The sequence below is a fragment of the Mytilus trossulus genome, chromosome 9 (genome assembly GCF_036588685.1).
Source record: "Mytilus trossulus isolate FHL-02 chromosome 9, PNRI_Mtr1.1.1.hap1, whole genome shotgun sequence".
NCBI classification, from domain to species: Eukaryota; Metazoa; Mollusca; class Bivalvia; order Mytilida; family Mytilidae; genus Mytilus; species Mytilus trossulus.
In genome coordinates, this window is record NC_086381.1 from 21,815,052 (window position 1) to 21,831,214 (window position 16,163).

Here is a 16,163-nt window from a genome sequence, read left to right on the forward strand (position 1 = left end):
GTAGCGAATCGTAACTTATTTTTTAATTTAGAAATTCTCTAAGATAAATATAGCAATTATATCGACATTATATATCTAAACATATAGCAAATGTTGAACTGATTTCAAACATATTTTGAATACGTGCTCTACATTATTGCTTTTCCGTCTTACATTTGAACTATTTTGTTTGAATTTCACAAACTATCGGACATGTTTACATTAAGATACAACGATATAAAACTGGGGGATTGGTCTCTCGAACTCAGTACAATCTCTTTTCCAATTTAGGAACCCCGTTAGTTGCTATTGGTGCTTCGTACCGGCTCAAGCGGAAAAATCAATCTCGTTGAGATGACCAACGATAATCTATAAACTCATATGAGGCATACTGTACAGTAAAGCGACCTAGTCCAATTAGGAACAGAATACTACAACATCAATTCTTGTGGACGGCCCTTTTGAGACTTTTGCTTATAATGCATTTTTCAATTTACATATGCAATTTCATGGATTTACAATCTGTCAATAACTGTATCTTGACATTGTACAAGGTCATGTTTTTCTCTGACTTCTTTACACAAATTCACCTGTATGTTGAATATGTACTTCTGCGCCTGTCTCAAGTCCGGAGCTTCTGACCTTTGTTAGTCTTGTATTATTTTTAATTTTAGTTTCTTGTGTATAATTCGGAGGTTAGTATGACGTTCATTGTCACTGAACTACATGTGTAGCATACATATTTGTTTAGAGGCCAGCTGAAGAACGCCTCCGGGTGCGAGAGTTTCTCGCTGCATTAAAGAACCATTGGTGGACTTCGGCTGTTATCTGCTCTATGATCGGGTTGTTGTCTCTTATACACATTCCCCATTTCCATTCTCAATTTTACTGATCGATAAATAAGCCTTAGATGCTTGATTTTGTAAATGGATTTGAGCTAGCTGTCAGTAACTGCGAGTACTATTAGATCTGTACTTACAAAAAATGTAGTGTCTTTCTGTTGTTGGGATGTCCAATCTGTGATTTTGTTATATGTATTTCTATTTGTATCCATCTGATTAGTTAAGGCATTTTTAACCGATTATTATACATTTGTAGTTCGTGTTTATGTTGTACTGCTACAACACTTTCCCCTGTTAGGAGGAGGGTGTGGATACCTCTAACATGTTTAACCCCGCCACATTCTGTTTGTATGTGCTTGTCCCAAGTCAGAAGCCTGTAATTCAGTTTATGTCATTTGTTGCTGTTACATATTTTTTTTCGGTTATTTTTTTTTTCTCAAAAATTAGGCCGTTATTTTTCTCGTTTAAATTGTTTTATATTTGTGATTTCGGGGACTTTTACAATGTATAATCGACTACGATGTATGGGCTTTGCTTATTGTTGAAGGCCATACGGTGACCTAATTTTTTTATTTTCTGTGTCGTTTGGTCTCTTTTTGAAGTGTCATTGGCGTATGTGAAGTTCGCGGCCGGTTCGTTATTCTATATAACTGCGTTGATTTGATGACAATAAATATGAACACTGTGGATTGTTCAGTTATTTAATAATACAGACAGTCAAACGAATATCCTGGAAAGTCCGGGAAAGTCCTTATTAACATTTAAAACTACTTTTTTAAAACATGTTGCTAAATTCCTTGCAAGTTACAAAAGCGACCAAATGAGAACGACGACTTTTGTTACCAGTTGTGATATCTGAATGTAACATGGTATGACGGGTATGCCTGTATGTCATTAAATATCACAAACATCGAAAGATCATCCGGATCATCACATGCTGAATCGTAAGTAATATGGCTCGCACATTCTTCGCGTGATGGCAACACTGGCATATTTCGATATCCTTGGCAACTCTCACCAACTTCAACTGTAGCTAATAACATGTGGCCAATTCCAGACGATGTTGATGTGTATTTCAAGGACAAACGTAACTTCACTGCAAAATACACTCCTTTGCCATAAGCCGTGCCTAAAAAGAAGAAAGTTTTGCCAATAAAACAAGAAGCTGTATTTGGATATTTTAACGGAAAGAGACACAATAGCAACAATTCAAAACGCTTTGTTTTGCAACGATGTAACTTTTTGGAAAGACTAAGTCGTATTTGTTACTGTACAATACTTAGCGTGAAAATACACTCTAAAGTACATTTGTAATGTTAATAATCCACCTTTACTAAGATACATGTAGTCGTCAGATAGATTTCGTAAAACTATGTGCAAGTGACCTTATACGATATAATACGGTTAAGTAAATTCCATATTAGGACAAAGCATCCCACTTTTAAGATCAGTATCATCCAATATTTATATTTATATATAAGTACGTCTGAGTCAGTGACAACTCTACAACAGATGTTGTATATATATATATATATATATATATATATATATGTGTGTAATAAGATGTGGTATGAGCATACTAGCCGTATTCCCTTGAACCTCTTTTCAATTGTCTATAACTAGAATATGAAAGTTCTGAATTGTTTACAAAACATTTATCTTCTAGATATTTGCATATATCATGAAACATATTCATTAAGACTTTGTGTTATTCTTTTTAGCCTTTTTGAAGCATTGTAATAATTAAGGACTCATATACGTAAAGCTATAAAACTATTATAAGAGGATCATTGTTTGTACAATCGGCATACGAATCAATCTGGTATTCTTAAATTATCTCAAAAAAATATATATTATCAAGCAAAAAAGATTAGTTTTAAATAATAACCTTGTTATTCCTTTTTATGCCTAATTAATTTTTATGACGGAAAACGGAAAACGGAATTGTAATGATAGCAACATATGAAGTTGCACCACGATTTACATACAGACCAATTTATGAGACACGAAACCATTTCTATGAGAAGATTGCGCGTTATATCAATTTAAAAGATAGATAAATCATGACTAACTTCTAATTGTTGATACCAAGGGAACATAGCATCTACGAGATTTTATAAGAAAATTAATCACACTTCAGGAACACATTATACCACTAAAGTCATACGCTTTGTCACAGTGCTAGTGCTTTTATAATATTTTGATTATTTGCCGGCTAAAACAAAAAAAAATCCCGCGCCTGGAGACGGGCTTTCGGTTGCCCATGAATCAAATTGTGTACAAGTTCAGGGGAATCCAATTTAAAAAAAAACACACACACAAGACTGACAAAGGCCAGCGAGTCTTGACTTTGGATAGGCGCAAAAATATGGCAGGGCTAAAAAAAATTGTGAGATTTCTACTCCCTCCCCCTATACATCTTACCTATGTAGAATAATATAAAAAAAACATTACGCACAGTAAATCTCAAGAATCATTTACGGTCATTGCCATCAGAACTCACTTGTCTCAATATAGTTTAAACAGTACCAGAACGAGTCTACATAGGATCAGTGTAGTATAGTAACTCCCCTGTGATAATTTCCGCAGTAATATCATAAAAAATTTTATTGTCTGTTTTTTCTTAATTAAAAATAGTTAAATGGTTAGTAATTTTTTGGTAAGATAAAGAAAGACACATATTATTACCATTTCTGCCACAATAACTTCTATTGAAACCATTATTTATGATTTTATCAATGCAATCTTTCGAAGTACCATGCCATAGCAACAGTTCTGAGTCTGTACCATTTTTTTGCTGTAATTCTTTCTGTTTAACATAAAACTGTGAAAACAAGTGTCGATTTTGAACCCGTAATATCTGAAAACAAATATAAAAAGATGTTATTTTTTCCCTATCACAGTCATATAACATTTAAGGTAAAGATAACAAATAAGGCAATCAATTAATGAAAAATGCCATCCAATTAGTATATTAGTAAGTTGCATTATTTGTCAATTGACAACAGAAATGTTAAAAGCTCGAATATGAATTGTTTAAGCTTCAGAGAAATTGTTCAGCGTTTCGAGTTTATGATTCAAATGTTAGTGAAATATATACGATTTCAACTGAGGCAGAGGATTATTAAGAACAAAATATGGAATACATCAAAGGAGTAAGGTCGTTGTTAAATTAAATATTTTAAGATAACAAACGTTTTGAGTTGATTACAAGACATAAGAGAAATTTAAAAACATGTTTTGTTGACAAAATAAATGTTCAAGCTAGATATGTAAAATGTCATAACCAACATTATGTTACAAGCAGTTTTTTCGACGCAAGTACTGTGTGCAAAAGTAGCGAAGACTCACGTTCAAATCCCGTGAAGGAACATTTATCGACCTGCAGAGAGTGTGACTCAATTTTGAAAACCTCACTGTGACTTTACGTAATGAACAGCAATAAAAGCGAGGGACCTTTCCTTTTGGCTCTGACAAGTCAAGAATTGATACATCATATCTCTTCTTTTCAATCCCATTAGTCAAATTGCTACCAGTTACTAAAGTTTTGTTTTAATGTGTTTTAATTATATAAAAATGACTCGCAGTAACTATTCAATTTGTGTAGAAAAGTTTTGTTACTGTCTTACAAACATTTCCCCCTTTTGATGCTTTGAAAATTAAAGAAACATGTTTGTGTCGATTTATCTGTGCTTGTTTGTGTGTTTGTTTTAATCAATAACAATAATTTATTCCTTGGTGAGTATATTCGTACCTGTAAAATTGTGATGTTTCTATCGGTCTTCCAAAATTTGTTTTGAATAAAATTAAATATTTCGTCTCCTCTGTCTCCTTTTTCTTCTGTACACTGAACCCCAAGTTCCATATGTGTCCAGGACGATGGAAAACCAACATTAAATGAAACTGTTTTACATAAAGAAATATGTTATGCATTCATTTGTTATATATATGTAGGAACTCGGAGGTGTGGTGGGGATTATGAAGTGCAATGGTCTATTAGACGCTTGATAGTTATAATATCTAAAATGGACGAAAGAAATAACATTTGATATCAATTGAGAGATTCGTGTGATAAATTGATTTTATCAAAAAAAAATATTGCGTGATATAGGAACAACTTCTAAAATTTAGTAAACGTTTTTATCTCACCAGAGTCTTTTATGATTCTTGAAATTTTGTATGTATATGCGTCATCACCATCGTACCAGATATGCATTGAAGCGTAGTCAACGAACATCAATGTCCCGTAATGGTCAAACGCAGTTGATTGATCATTTTCCTTATATTTTGTTTCTAGTTCGTAGCTAAGAATTTTATCGAAAGGTTTAACTTTTCCTCTATTAATCAATAATATCCATTCGACATATTGTGAAACTTCCTCGGCTTTTTCCAGTTTCCTCAAATACAATACAATTGAACTTTTGGTTTTAAAGACCACGTCTTTTGGTCCAGATATTTTTATTTCACCATTCTGTTGTCTGAGAACTTCTACATTCCCATCTGCCTTGCAATGCATTAAACCCTAAAAAAAGAAAACTAAGTCTATAATTTCAAATTACCGAGTATGAATCAGCGTGGTATATATTTTAATTTCAGTAAATAATTCCAACTCTTAATCATACACTCATTTAACTACAACCAGTCCAGTAACTAGTTACCAAGATGAATTGTTCATATCAATTAACAGATGAGTGGGATATTCTTCAGTGGGATTATAACCAATCGTTTATCATACACACAAAAAAAGGAACAGGCAGGTCAATAAGAAAGCAATAATTTTCATAATGATTGAGAGCAAACTTGAAGACTTTATCTGCTGATTATATAGAGAAACATATGCCTTCTTATCTATCTATTTTGTTTTGCCTTGACGTCTTCCTGGTCTTTGAAGACTTCATAACTATTTGACCAACAATTGAATATGAAAACGACAGACAAACCGATGTCTCAAAGAAAAAAAATAAACAAGACGTTTGGGTTGACGTCTTCATTCTGACCAACTATGCTAAACATTTATTTGTTATACGTGAAAAGAATTTAATTTCTCAGGAATTGATTGTGATTTGTGTTTGTAGAATAGAAACTCTTGTGTTGTGTTGTGTTGTGTTTGATTTTTTGTTTGATTACCTCTTGTACATGTATTGTCAGTATAGATCGGTCTTTAAAATTACAAATTTTACAACCGCTGTTATACAAAAATAGTTACATGTAGCAGCCCCGTTGAATGGTATAAGGGAATAAAAAGCAACATCGCTCTAACTGTTTCGATCGTCGTATAAAGAAGAGTGTTCAAACCTGACTGTTTTCTAATTGTTGAACTAAGAATTCATATTCTGTAATTTTCGTTTCGATGTGTGCTTCATGCTCTTTAAATATCGGCTCCTGAATTGATTGTTCAAACTGATACCCTCTAAGACAATCGTATTCATTTTGATCCATATTCTCTGTCAATATATGAACAATAGACACAACAATTATTTCAAACATTACTTAAAACCTTTTATCTTATTGAATGATTTATTTACACTGAATTTCATGTATTAATATTTACATTTGATGCTTTTTTTGGTTTTCTTTCAAGTGTTTTTCGGATGTAAAATAGTTTATATAGTATACCGTATTAATGGTACTATCATTTCAAGCCACACGGTGAGCTTCAATTTAGTTGGTGTGTTAAATTCAGTTTTAGTTGTAAACTCGGACATGTTTAATCTCAATCGATTTATAAGTTTTCAACACCGGTATACTACTGTTAACAGTTTATTTGTTTACATAATTGTCAAATCTTTTGTCTCAATCGTCTCAATACTTTTATAATTTACAGAACTCCTATGTATAAAATAATATCATCTCTGTTGAAAATGATTATTTTACATGTAACAACTAATCAGTTTGTTATAGAATTTTATATAACAATTTTATTCATATAAAAACTGCCTTCCAAGAAATGTCAAAAAAACTTTTTCTCATCTCTTTACTTTTAAACAATATATTATTTTTTAATGTTTACCTCTCATTACACATAATTTGAAGTCTTATATTTTCTCAATTATTAAATTATTTTGATAGTTTGTAGCCTAGCCTATGCATATAAAATAAACGAGTAAATGAAATATACGTAAGGGAGACAACAACTAGACAACTTTAACGACAAAATGACATATGCACCGAGGGCATACTATTTACCAAACGTACAATGTAGAGTGTAATAAACCGGATCTTCAACTTTTCATTCGTTGTTGCATTGGAACAAATTAAACGAAAAACAAGAAAGGGAACATAAAAGATTTATTTATCCATTCGAACAAGGATTTTGACCAATAATTACATTAAATAAGAAAACACGCTCCTTACATTTTAGATATTATACTTACAAATACGGGAATGTGGAAATCTTAATAAATTTCGACTATCAATCGTGTGATATGTTATAGATAATGCATATTTTAAGGTTTTTCTTGTCGTAGAACACCCCTCGGTGTGTTCTACGACAAGAAAAACCTTGTAGGGAGGTCTTTCTTTGAGCAATCCTGACACCCCTCGGTGTGTTCTACGACAAGAAAAACCTTAAAATATGCATTATCTGACTTATATACCGTCAAATTTTTTTTTTTAAAGATTTGCAAAATTTAGTATCCTATATTACCGACAACACTAAAGTGGGATATTCCTTTCTAATGCGTTCATAATTTAATACGCCCTACGGCTCATTTATAATGTGAAATAAAACTCACAATAAATCTAGATATAAACCTTTTAAAAAATATTATCCATACACAATAAAAATATTACTGTAAATGCAGGTCATTATTTTATGCCTTTGAGCATATTGCATTGAAACATGGTATCGTCCGGGTTGATTCTGAAAAAGAATGACCTGTCGTTCTGAAAAAAAAAATAACTCCATATAGGTATATAAAAATATCTAAACACAAAAATATAAATATGTAAATGTATTCAAAGAAATATATATTACCAGCACTTTCAGTAGCAAAAGGAGCATCCTTAAACCCATTCCTAGGTGTAATTTCTTCATCAAAAGGCGAAGTATATTTCGATTGTGGCGGAAAGTAATCTTTTTTTCTACCAATGATGCATCCTGAGTCCCTGGTATCTGATTGAAAGCAAACATAAAATGTGATGGTGCTGCGTCAGGTCATTCTACAAATGAAATTCAACAAATTTTGTGTTTCTACAAATTTGTTTTTTTGAAATTTAGAAAAACCATCCGTCTTTTTCTGTGCATGCATATAAAAACCAACTTGTTTATTCGTGATTAGAATGACGTTAACGTTTCGATTTTTGTAGTATATTCCTCCTGTTAACGTGTAATTATTTTTCAAAAAAATGTATAACGTTCATAAAACCCGCAACGTTCTTGCAAACACGTGTATTTGAAGTTAACAGAGAAAGGTATGCAAACCCGATTACCGTCAGAAAGCTGACAAGGGTTTGATCTTGTTTAGACAATAATGCAATCATATTACCTAGATATTTGAGAATATTTTTTGTCATTTTTTGTTCAACTGAAGCAAGTCGGTTTTTTTTTTTCGTTCAAAAAGTCTTATCAATTGAATTCAAAGAATGCAAAACGTTTCGAATAACACTGTTAATAATTTTAAGAGGATTGACTATAACAATTTATTTGATTTAAACTACTGCACTGTAAAACAAAGTCTTCAGACCCGAGCTCGTCAAACTTTGCATCAATATTATTTTTTATCAAAGAAGTTGACATTTCTTCCTTTATGTCTAGAAAATATATGCCGCATTAACAAAATGTGATGGGGCCTTTTATGAACTGGGTTGTGATAAATTAATGCCACTTAGTTTTGTCTTATACGCAAATGTATAATCCAATCAAGGGTACCACAACTAGACAGCCCACATAACCATAAGACCTCCAAAGGGCATACTGTTTGCCAATATTACAAGTCAGCAGCTACAAAATGTAATGAAATATGATCTAGATCGTTCACTTTTCTACGTTGTTACATTAGAACAAATTAAATGGAAAACAGTATAGGTGCATAAAAGCGTTATTTATTAATTCACCCAAGGATTTTGCACCAACCAATTACATCAAACAAGAAAACACCCTACTTGCATGTTAGATATTATAATTACAAATATGAGATTCTGTAAATCTTAATACATTTCGACAAAACCATCATGCGATTTTTTAAACACAATAATATAATTTTGTAAATGTATTCGTGCAAATATTTATTACCAGCACTTTCAGTAGTAAAAGAAGCATCCATAAATCCGATCCTAGGTGTACTTTTTTCATCAATAGACGAAGTATATTTTGTTTGTGGCGGGAAGTAATCATTTTGTCTACCAATGATGCATCCTGCATCCCTGGTATCTGATTGAAAGAAAACTCCTTAAAAATGTTATTATGCTTCGTCAAGACATTCTACAAATGACATTCAACAAATTTTGTGTTTTTCAAATTTGTGTTTTTTTAAAATTTAGAAACGCTATCCGTCTCATTATCTGTGCATACATATAAAAACCAACTCGTTCATTCGTGATAAAAAATTAGTTAACGTTTCGATTTTTGTAGGATATTCCTGTAGTAAATTGCTGCTGTAAACGTGTTATTATTTTTCAAATAAAAGTATAACATTTATGAAACCAGAGACGTAACTGCAAACACGTGCATTTGGAGTTAACAGAGAAATGTATGCATACCCGATTACAGTCAGAAAGCTAAAAAGGGTTTGATCTTGTTTAGACAATAATACATTTTATTTGACCTAGATATTTGGGAATATATTTTGTCATTTTTTGTTCAACTGAAGCAAGTCTATTTTTTTTTTGGTTCAAAAAGTCCTATGTATTGAATTAAAGGAATGCAAAACGTTTTGAATAACACTATAAATAATTTTAAGAAGATCGACTATAAAAATTGATTTGATTAAAACTACTGAACTGTAAAACAAAGTCTTCAGACCCGAGCTCGTCAAACTTTGCATCGATATATTTTTTTTATCAAAGAAGTTGACATTTCTTCCTTTATGTGTAGGCAATATATGCTGAATTAACAAAATGTGATGGGGCCTTTTATGAACTAAATTGGGATAAATTAATGCCACTTAGTTTGGTCTTATACGCAAATGTATCCCTTCGATCAAGGGGACCACAACTAGACAGCCCACATAACCATAAGACCTCCAAAGGGCATACTGTTTGCCAATATTACAAGTCAGCAGCTACAAAATGTAAGGAAATATGATCTAGATCGTTCACTTTTCTACGTTGTTACATTAGAACAAATTAAATGGAAAACAGTATAGGTGCATAAAAGCGTTATTTATTAATTCACCCAAGGATTTTGCACCAACCAATTACATCAAATAAGAAAACACACTACTTGCATGTTAGATATTATAATTACAAATATGAGATTCTGTAAATCTTAATACATTTCGACAATACCATCATGCGATTTTCTAAACACAAGAATATCATTTTGTAAATGAATTCGTGGAAATATATATTACCAGCACTTTCAGTAGTAAAAGGAGCATCCATAAACCCGATCCTAGGTGTCATTTTTTCATCAATAGACGAATATTTTGCATGTGGCGTGAAGTAATCATTTTGTCTACCCATGATGCATCCTGTATCCCTGGTATCTGATTGAAAGAAAACTTCTTAAAAATGTTATTATGCTTCGTCAAGTCATTCTACAAATGACATTCAACAAATTTTGTGTTTTTCAAATTTGTGTTTTTTAAAATTTAGAAACGCCATCCGTCTCATTATATGTGCATATATATAAAAACCAACTCGCTTATTCGTGATAAAAATTTAGTTAACGTTTCGATTTTTGTAGGATATTCCTGTGGAAAATTGCTGCTGTAAACGTGTTATTATTTTTCAAATAAAAGTATAACATTCATGAAACCAGAGACGTAACTGCAAACACGTGCATTTGGAGTTAACAGAGAAATGTATGCATACCCGATTACAGTCAGAAAGCTAAAAAGGGTTTGATCTTGTTTAGACAATAATACATTTTTTACCTAGATATTTGGGAATATATTTTGTCATTTTTTGTTCAACTGAAGCAAGTCTGTTTTTTTTTTGGTTCAAAAAGTCCTATCTATTGAATTAAAGGAATGCAGAATGTTTTGAATAACACTATTAATAATTTTAGAAGATCGACTATAAAAAATTGATTTGATTAAAACTACTGAACTGTAAAACAAAGTCTTCAGACCCGAGCTCGTCACCTTTGCGTCAATATATTTGTTTTATCAAAGAAGTTGTCATTTCTTCCTTAATAAGTAGGCAATATATGCTGAATTAACAAAATGTGATGGGGCCTTTTATGAACTAAATTGTGATAAATTAATGCCACTTAGGTTGGTCTTATACGCAAATGTATCACTTCGATCAAGGGGGCCACAACTAGACAGCCTACATAACCATAAAACCTCCAAAGGGCATACTGTTTGCCAATATTACAATGCAGCAGGTAATGAAATATGATCTAGATCTTCCACTTTTCTTCGTTGTATCAGGGAGCATGAAAGCGTTATTCTTTAATTCGCACAAGGATTTTGCACCAAAAAATGGAAATCATGCGCTCCTTACATTTAAGATATTATATTTTCAAATATAGGATTGTGAAAATCTTAATACGTTTCGACAATTAAATTATGCGATATAAATTCCGAAACACAAAAAAGTATAAATATATAAATGCATTCAAAGAAATATATTACCAGCGCTTTCAATAGCAAAAGGAACATTCATACGCCCGATCCCTGGTGCAGTTTCTTTATTATTAGACGAAGTAGATTTTGATAGTGGCGGGAAATAATCATGTTGTTTATCCATGATGATTCCTGTGTCCATGAATTTTTTTACCAAATGATCTGTTTGCACATCTCTTGATTTTGGTAATTCTGATGAAGAGTATTTCGGTGATACATTTTCTTTTTCGATGTGATGTAAGAATTCTTTGTCTACGAAAACTGGTCGTGTTATCAAATATTTGTTCATTTTAGCTTCAAATGCCTGGAAAAGATATATACGCTATCAATGTAATAAATATGCAGGTTTTCACGATACAGTTTTTACCCATTAAAAACATAAACGAGTTTTACGAGATTTCCTCGATCATATCAAAACTATATATGACCTCTCATCGAAATATAACTTCCGACTAGCAACAAGATAGATACAGAATATACCTGGCAATCTGTAAAAACCTCAGAAACTTTTGCATGCTTTTTAATCTCTATTGTACATATAATTTTGTACATTAGTGTAACGCTCAGCCGTTTATATGATTTACATGTCCAGTGGATGGCCAAAATTAATATATTTTGAACTCAATAATTATATTTTAGGCCCTTTTAATCTTAGATAGGCATCAATCTATAGAAAGTCTACAAGTTTTCAAAAGAATTTAGTACAAAAAGCGTACGATTTCAGACAATAATTTCTATTTTTGGTTTTCCCAACTATTATAAATCTTTACAGATATTGAATAAGGAAGGGGAAGAATGCAGTTGTATGTACTAAGTTTTTTTTCGTGATAACTGAACGAAAAGATACCTTGATGACATGATTATTCCTATGACAAATAACAAACTCAATATTCGTCAGAGACGATCTAGAAAATGTCCCTATTTCATTGAACATTTCTTTGGCTACAACATCTGGAGGAAATTCATGAAATCCTGTCCCGACTGCAGGGAAAGCGACTGAGCGCATATTCATGCTTTCGGCGAATCCCAAACATGTCTGTAGGAATATTCTTAGAGCCTGTAAAATTTATTTCAATTCATTAAAAGAAAAGAAAAAATGAATAGAAAACTAATGAATATAATGTTAATTTTTTGGTATGTATTTATCTCAATAAGTTCGTCATAAGCTGAATAATTGTACATGTCGTAATCATAAATATGTCTAAAAATTAAAAAAATAAACCAATCAAATGCAGCAATGAAAATATACTGTCCCAGCCAATCACGATAAACACTTAATATTTGAAACCACAAAAAGGTTGAATGCTTATATCTTAGAGGAAACTAACATTTTAACAAATAGCCTAGATTTGTTTCATGTGTTAAATCTTATCACTTCTCTATTTTCTATTGACGAAGGATTGATTGATTCAGTGTTTGCTAGAAATAAATTACGATACAGTTATTGAAAACACAAGAGGGTATTTTAATCTGTAATGCTAGGATGACCCTACTTGACCTGAACGGCGTAGTAGTTTGTGCTAATGAGTAATCCCGACCGTACAGATTAAATTGATATACCGATATTAATGGTTAGTAACTGTTTAAACACAAGACGCTATCTATGTACATGAACGGTTTTGAAATAATATCATAAAGTGTTCTAAGGAACGAGAAGAACCAACTATTCCACAATTTGAGTAAAGTAAATGTATACAAATTTATTAATCAATCAATAATTCCGTAACTACCAGGTCAGTGGTGGATAAAAAAGGGGCGAATAGGTCGAACGTCATTCCATTTAATTGGAAACTGTATAATGTTTTATTCTTTACTCGTCCAACATTTTAATATTAATTAACGTCTATATGCCTTCGAAAAATCCCGGATCCACCCCTATCATGCCTATAGAGTACATTTGAACTGTGCAGTATATCTGAGGTAGCAATAAACTCCTAACCTGTGCATTATCCAGATCTAAAATACAGTAAGAACAAAGCAATTTCGACTCTGCCATGCATTAAATTTAGATTATACGCTATTCACATATCAATACCTCTGGCTTAAAGTGACACTTGCTGTCAAATTCATGCTAACCGATTTGACCCTTATTCTCTTATTTGATTTATAACAATGTAAAACATTTATCCAAATTATAAAAGTATAAAATAAACAATTTACAGTTATGGGCTCCATAATATGTAGCTCGAGTTCATTTCATGTGTATTTTAGTCCAGACGCCATTTAATGAACTATTTATAAAATAAAGATGTGCTATGATTGCCAATGAGACAACGAACGACAAGAGACTAAATGATACATAAATTAAGAAATACAAGTCACTGTATGGCCTTCAATAATGATCAACGCCAACACCACATAGTCAGCTATTAAAGGCGTATATATTTAGCGTATAACATATATTCAAATGGCATATTGCACGATGTTATGACTTTACTCAAAGTTTATCACCATTGTGGATATACGTCGGGCCAAGTTAAAAGGAATATTTCGAATAGAATATTGTTGAAATTTAATCAATTTCAATTAATAACCAAAGAAATGTTTGCTTACCTACCTGTATGTTTTTATCCCTTCTATCCCATTCGTGTAATACGCCATGAATTATTTTCTTACAGAATAATCGTCCACCACCAGTCACAATAACATCCTTTTTGTCAAATGATCTATGATATCTTAACTCTGTCAAAACCCCACGACCAGCTGTATCAATTATAGATGTCGATAATGTTCCGCTTCTAAAATCCCATCCTCTACCCAAGACATTAACAATAACGTCAACCTAAACAAAATCATCAATGACATATTGAAATAATTAAAAAGTCATTTTTATACTTAGTGTATCCAAATGTCTTCAAATAAAATTATATCTGCTCACTTACATTTAAAAACATGTGATGACGAATTCAATCAATGATTACCAATTACAGGCATTTGTTCTTCAGATTTTAGATAACAAATTAAAAGGGCATCAGCTGTTAACTTCATGTTCTCCGATTTGCCCAACATTATCATATTTATAAAATAAAGATGTGTTATGATTGCCAATGAGACAACGCACCACAAGAGACTAAATGACACAGACATTAAGAACTAAAAGTCATTGTATGGCCTTCAATAATGATCAACGCCAACACCACATAGTCAGCTATTTAAGGCGTAAATATTTAGAGTATAACATACTTAATTGTATATTCAAATTACAAAAAGTTATAAAGGAATAATACGTTCTGCATGGACATTTTATTTTATACTTTGTTAGACACCGTGCTATGGCTTAATCAACTTCATTCCAATTATAATAAGCAAGCGTTAAAGCTTAATAAAAATCTAAACTGTAGTCTATAAAGAGGAAGAACTAGAAGAAACATAATCGCTCTCTTTTTCAAAGGGCATGCACAACAGCAATAAAATACATATGGTCCATGTAGTCAGCTATGGTACATGCAAAAGTGAGTTGTGAAGCGAAATCCATTTGAATATGCGCACCAAACAAAATAATAATTTTCGTGTGTTCGTACCGCTTTTCTGGTTTTGCCAGTTTATATAAGATAAACTTTGAAATTGTCCTCCACTATATAGTATACCTTTCTATTTGTTATATCTCCACAAAATAGCTGTATGAATTCTTTGTTTTCGTTCATTTTAGATTTATGGTATTGTTTATCAAATGCGTTTACAGAAAAAGAGAAATTAGAAGAACATTATCCATATAAAAATTGAACATTGTGAATTCACATTGTTTATTTCATATTAATTGTTTTTTTAACTTGCATGTTGATTCATACATGCAGGGTAATCAAAATGAGATAACATATACTAGTGATCAGTATATGCATGGAATTGTATAGACAAGATATAGTAAAATACTATATATACTATACAAATCATTGGCACACTGTACCACTCAAACCTCATATCACATAGATAAGATAAGAGTTATTTACAAAAGCGGACATATGATGACCAAATCAGTACACTTATTCACCTAAATACATCTACGTTGTATTAAAAAAGATGTATCTATAAATAAATTCATAACAGATACCAGATTATAAATTTAGTGTGTGCTGGACATAAAGACATAAAAAAACTTTATTGAAGGTTGGTTGCTTCATGGACGTCATATTTCATATGCGAAAAAAATAACGAAACACAAATATGTAACACAAATCCAAACGACAACCACTTAATTTCAGGGTCTTGACTTGGGACAGGCACATACTTACATAATGTGGCGATGTTAAACATGTTAGTGGGGTGTACATCGTTTCGGAACTAGAATTATAACTTGCACCTTTTAAAAAATGATTTTCAATTTTTTTCTTGTCTCTGATGGTAGATTTGGGTTCTGAGAGGTGATATAACTCAATATGCGGCAATGTAAACGTTACAGCGCACGACTAATACCCTGTTACGTATTTGTTCCCTATTCGCTTATAATACATTTGTTATACGTTGCACTTTTTAGAAAAAAGGATTTTCAATTGTGTTCATGTCTCCGGTGGTAACAATGTGTTCTTAGAGATGAAAAAACATATTACCGCATATGTACCCGTTCTAGCGCTCGGTTAATACCCTGTCACAATGTACTTATTCGCTTATAAAA

General features: G+C 31.8%; 2 protein-coding genes across 2 annotated transcripts; both read right to left on the reverse strand.

The window, feature by feature from the left end:
- Nucleotides 1–1,532: 1,532 nt before the first annotated feature.
- LOC134683692 (protein mono-ADP-ribosyltransferase PARP14-like) lies at nt 1,533–10,542 on the reverse strand. Its single transcript, XM_063543004.1, has 8 exons — nt 10,334–10,542; nt 9,055–9,192; nt 7,798–7,935; nt 6,117–6,265; nt 4,971–5,343; nt 4,576–4,724; nt 3,510–3,681; nt 1,533–1,950 (listed from the first exon to the last, which is right to left on the reverse strand). Exons 1-8 carry the CDS (start codon nt 10,443–10,445, stop codon nt 1,661–1,663), a joined length of 1,521 nt encoding a protein of 506 aa, XP_063399074.1. The 5' UTR covers nt 10,446–10,542; the 3' UTR covers nt 1,533–1,660.
- Nucleotides 10,543–11,546: 1,004 nt separating this feature from the next.
- Nucleotides 11,547–15,328, reverse strand: LOC134684381 (protein mono-ADP-ribosyltransferase PARP14-like). The gene is made up of 4 exons (XM_063543666.1): nt 15,142–15,328; nt 14,112–14,336; nt 12,402–12,611; nt 11,547–11,858 (listed from the first exon to the last, which is right to left on the reverse strand). The coding sequence occupies exons 1-4, from the start codon at nt 15,196–15,198 to the stop codon at nt 11,547–11,549; spliced, it is 804 nt and encodes a 267-aa protein (XP_063399736.1). The 5' UTR covers nt 15,199–15,328.
- Nucleotides 15,329–16,163: the final 835 nt, after the last annotated feature.

Excerpts from the sequence above, each read along its gene's own strand:
- LOC134683692 (XM_063543004.1), bottom strand. The coding sequence starts at position 10,445 with ATGGGTAGACAAAATGATTACTTCACGCCACATGCAAAATATTCGTCT. Across the intron at positions 9,193-10,333 it reads TTTTACTACTGAAAGTGCTG|ATACCAGGGATGCAGGATGC; the intron begins GTAATATATATT and ends TCTTTCAATCAG. Across the intron at positions 3,682-4,575 it reads GAAACATCACAATTTTACAG|ATATTACGGGTTCAAAATCG; the intron begins GTACGAATATAC and ends ATTTGTTTTCAG.
- LOC134684381 (XM_063543666.1), bottom strand. The coding sequence starts at position 15,198 with ATGAACGAAAACAAAGAATTCATACAGCTATTTTGTGGAGATATAACA. Across the intron at positions 14,337-15,141 it reads GAGATATAACAAATAGAAAG|GTTGACGTTATTGTTAATGT; the intron begins GTATACTATATA and ends GATTTTGTTTAG. Across the intron at positions 12,612-14,111 it reads GAAGGGATAAAAACATACAG|GCTCTAAGAATATTCCTACA; the intron begins GTAGGTAAGCAA and ends TAAATTTTACAG.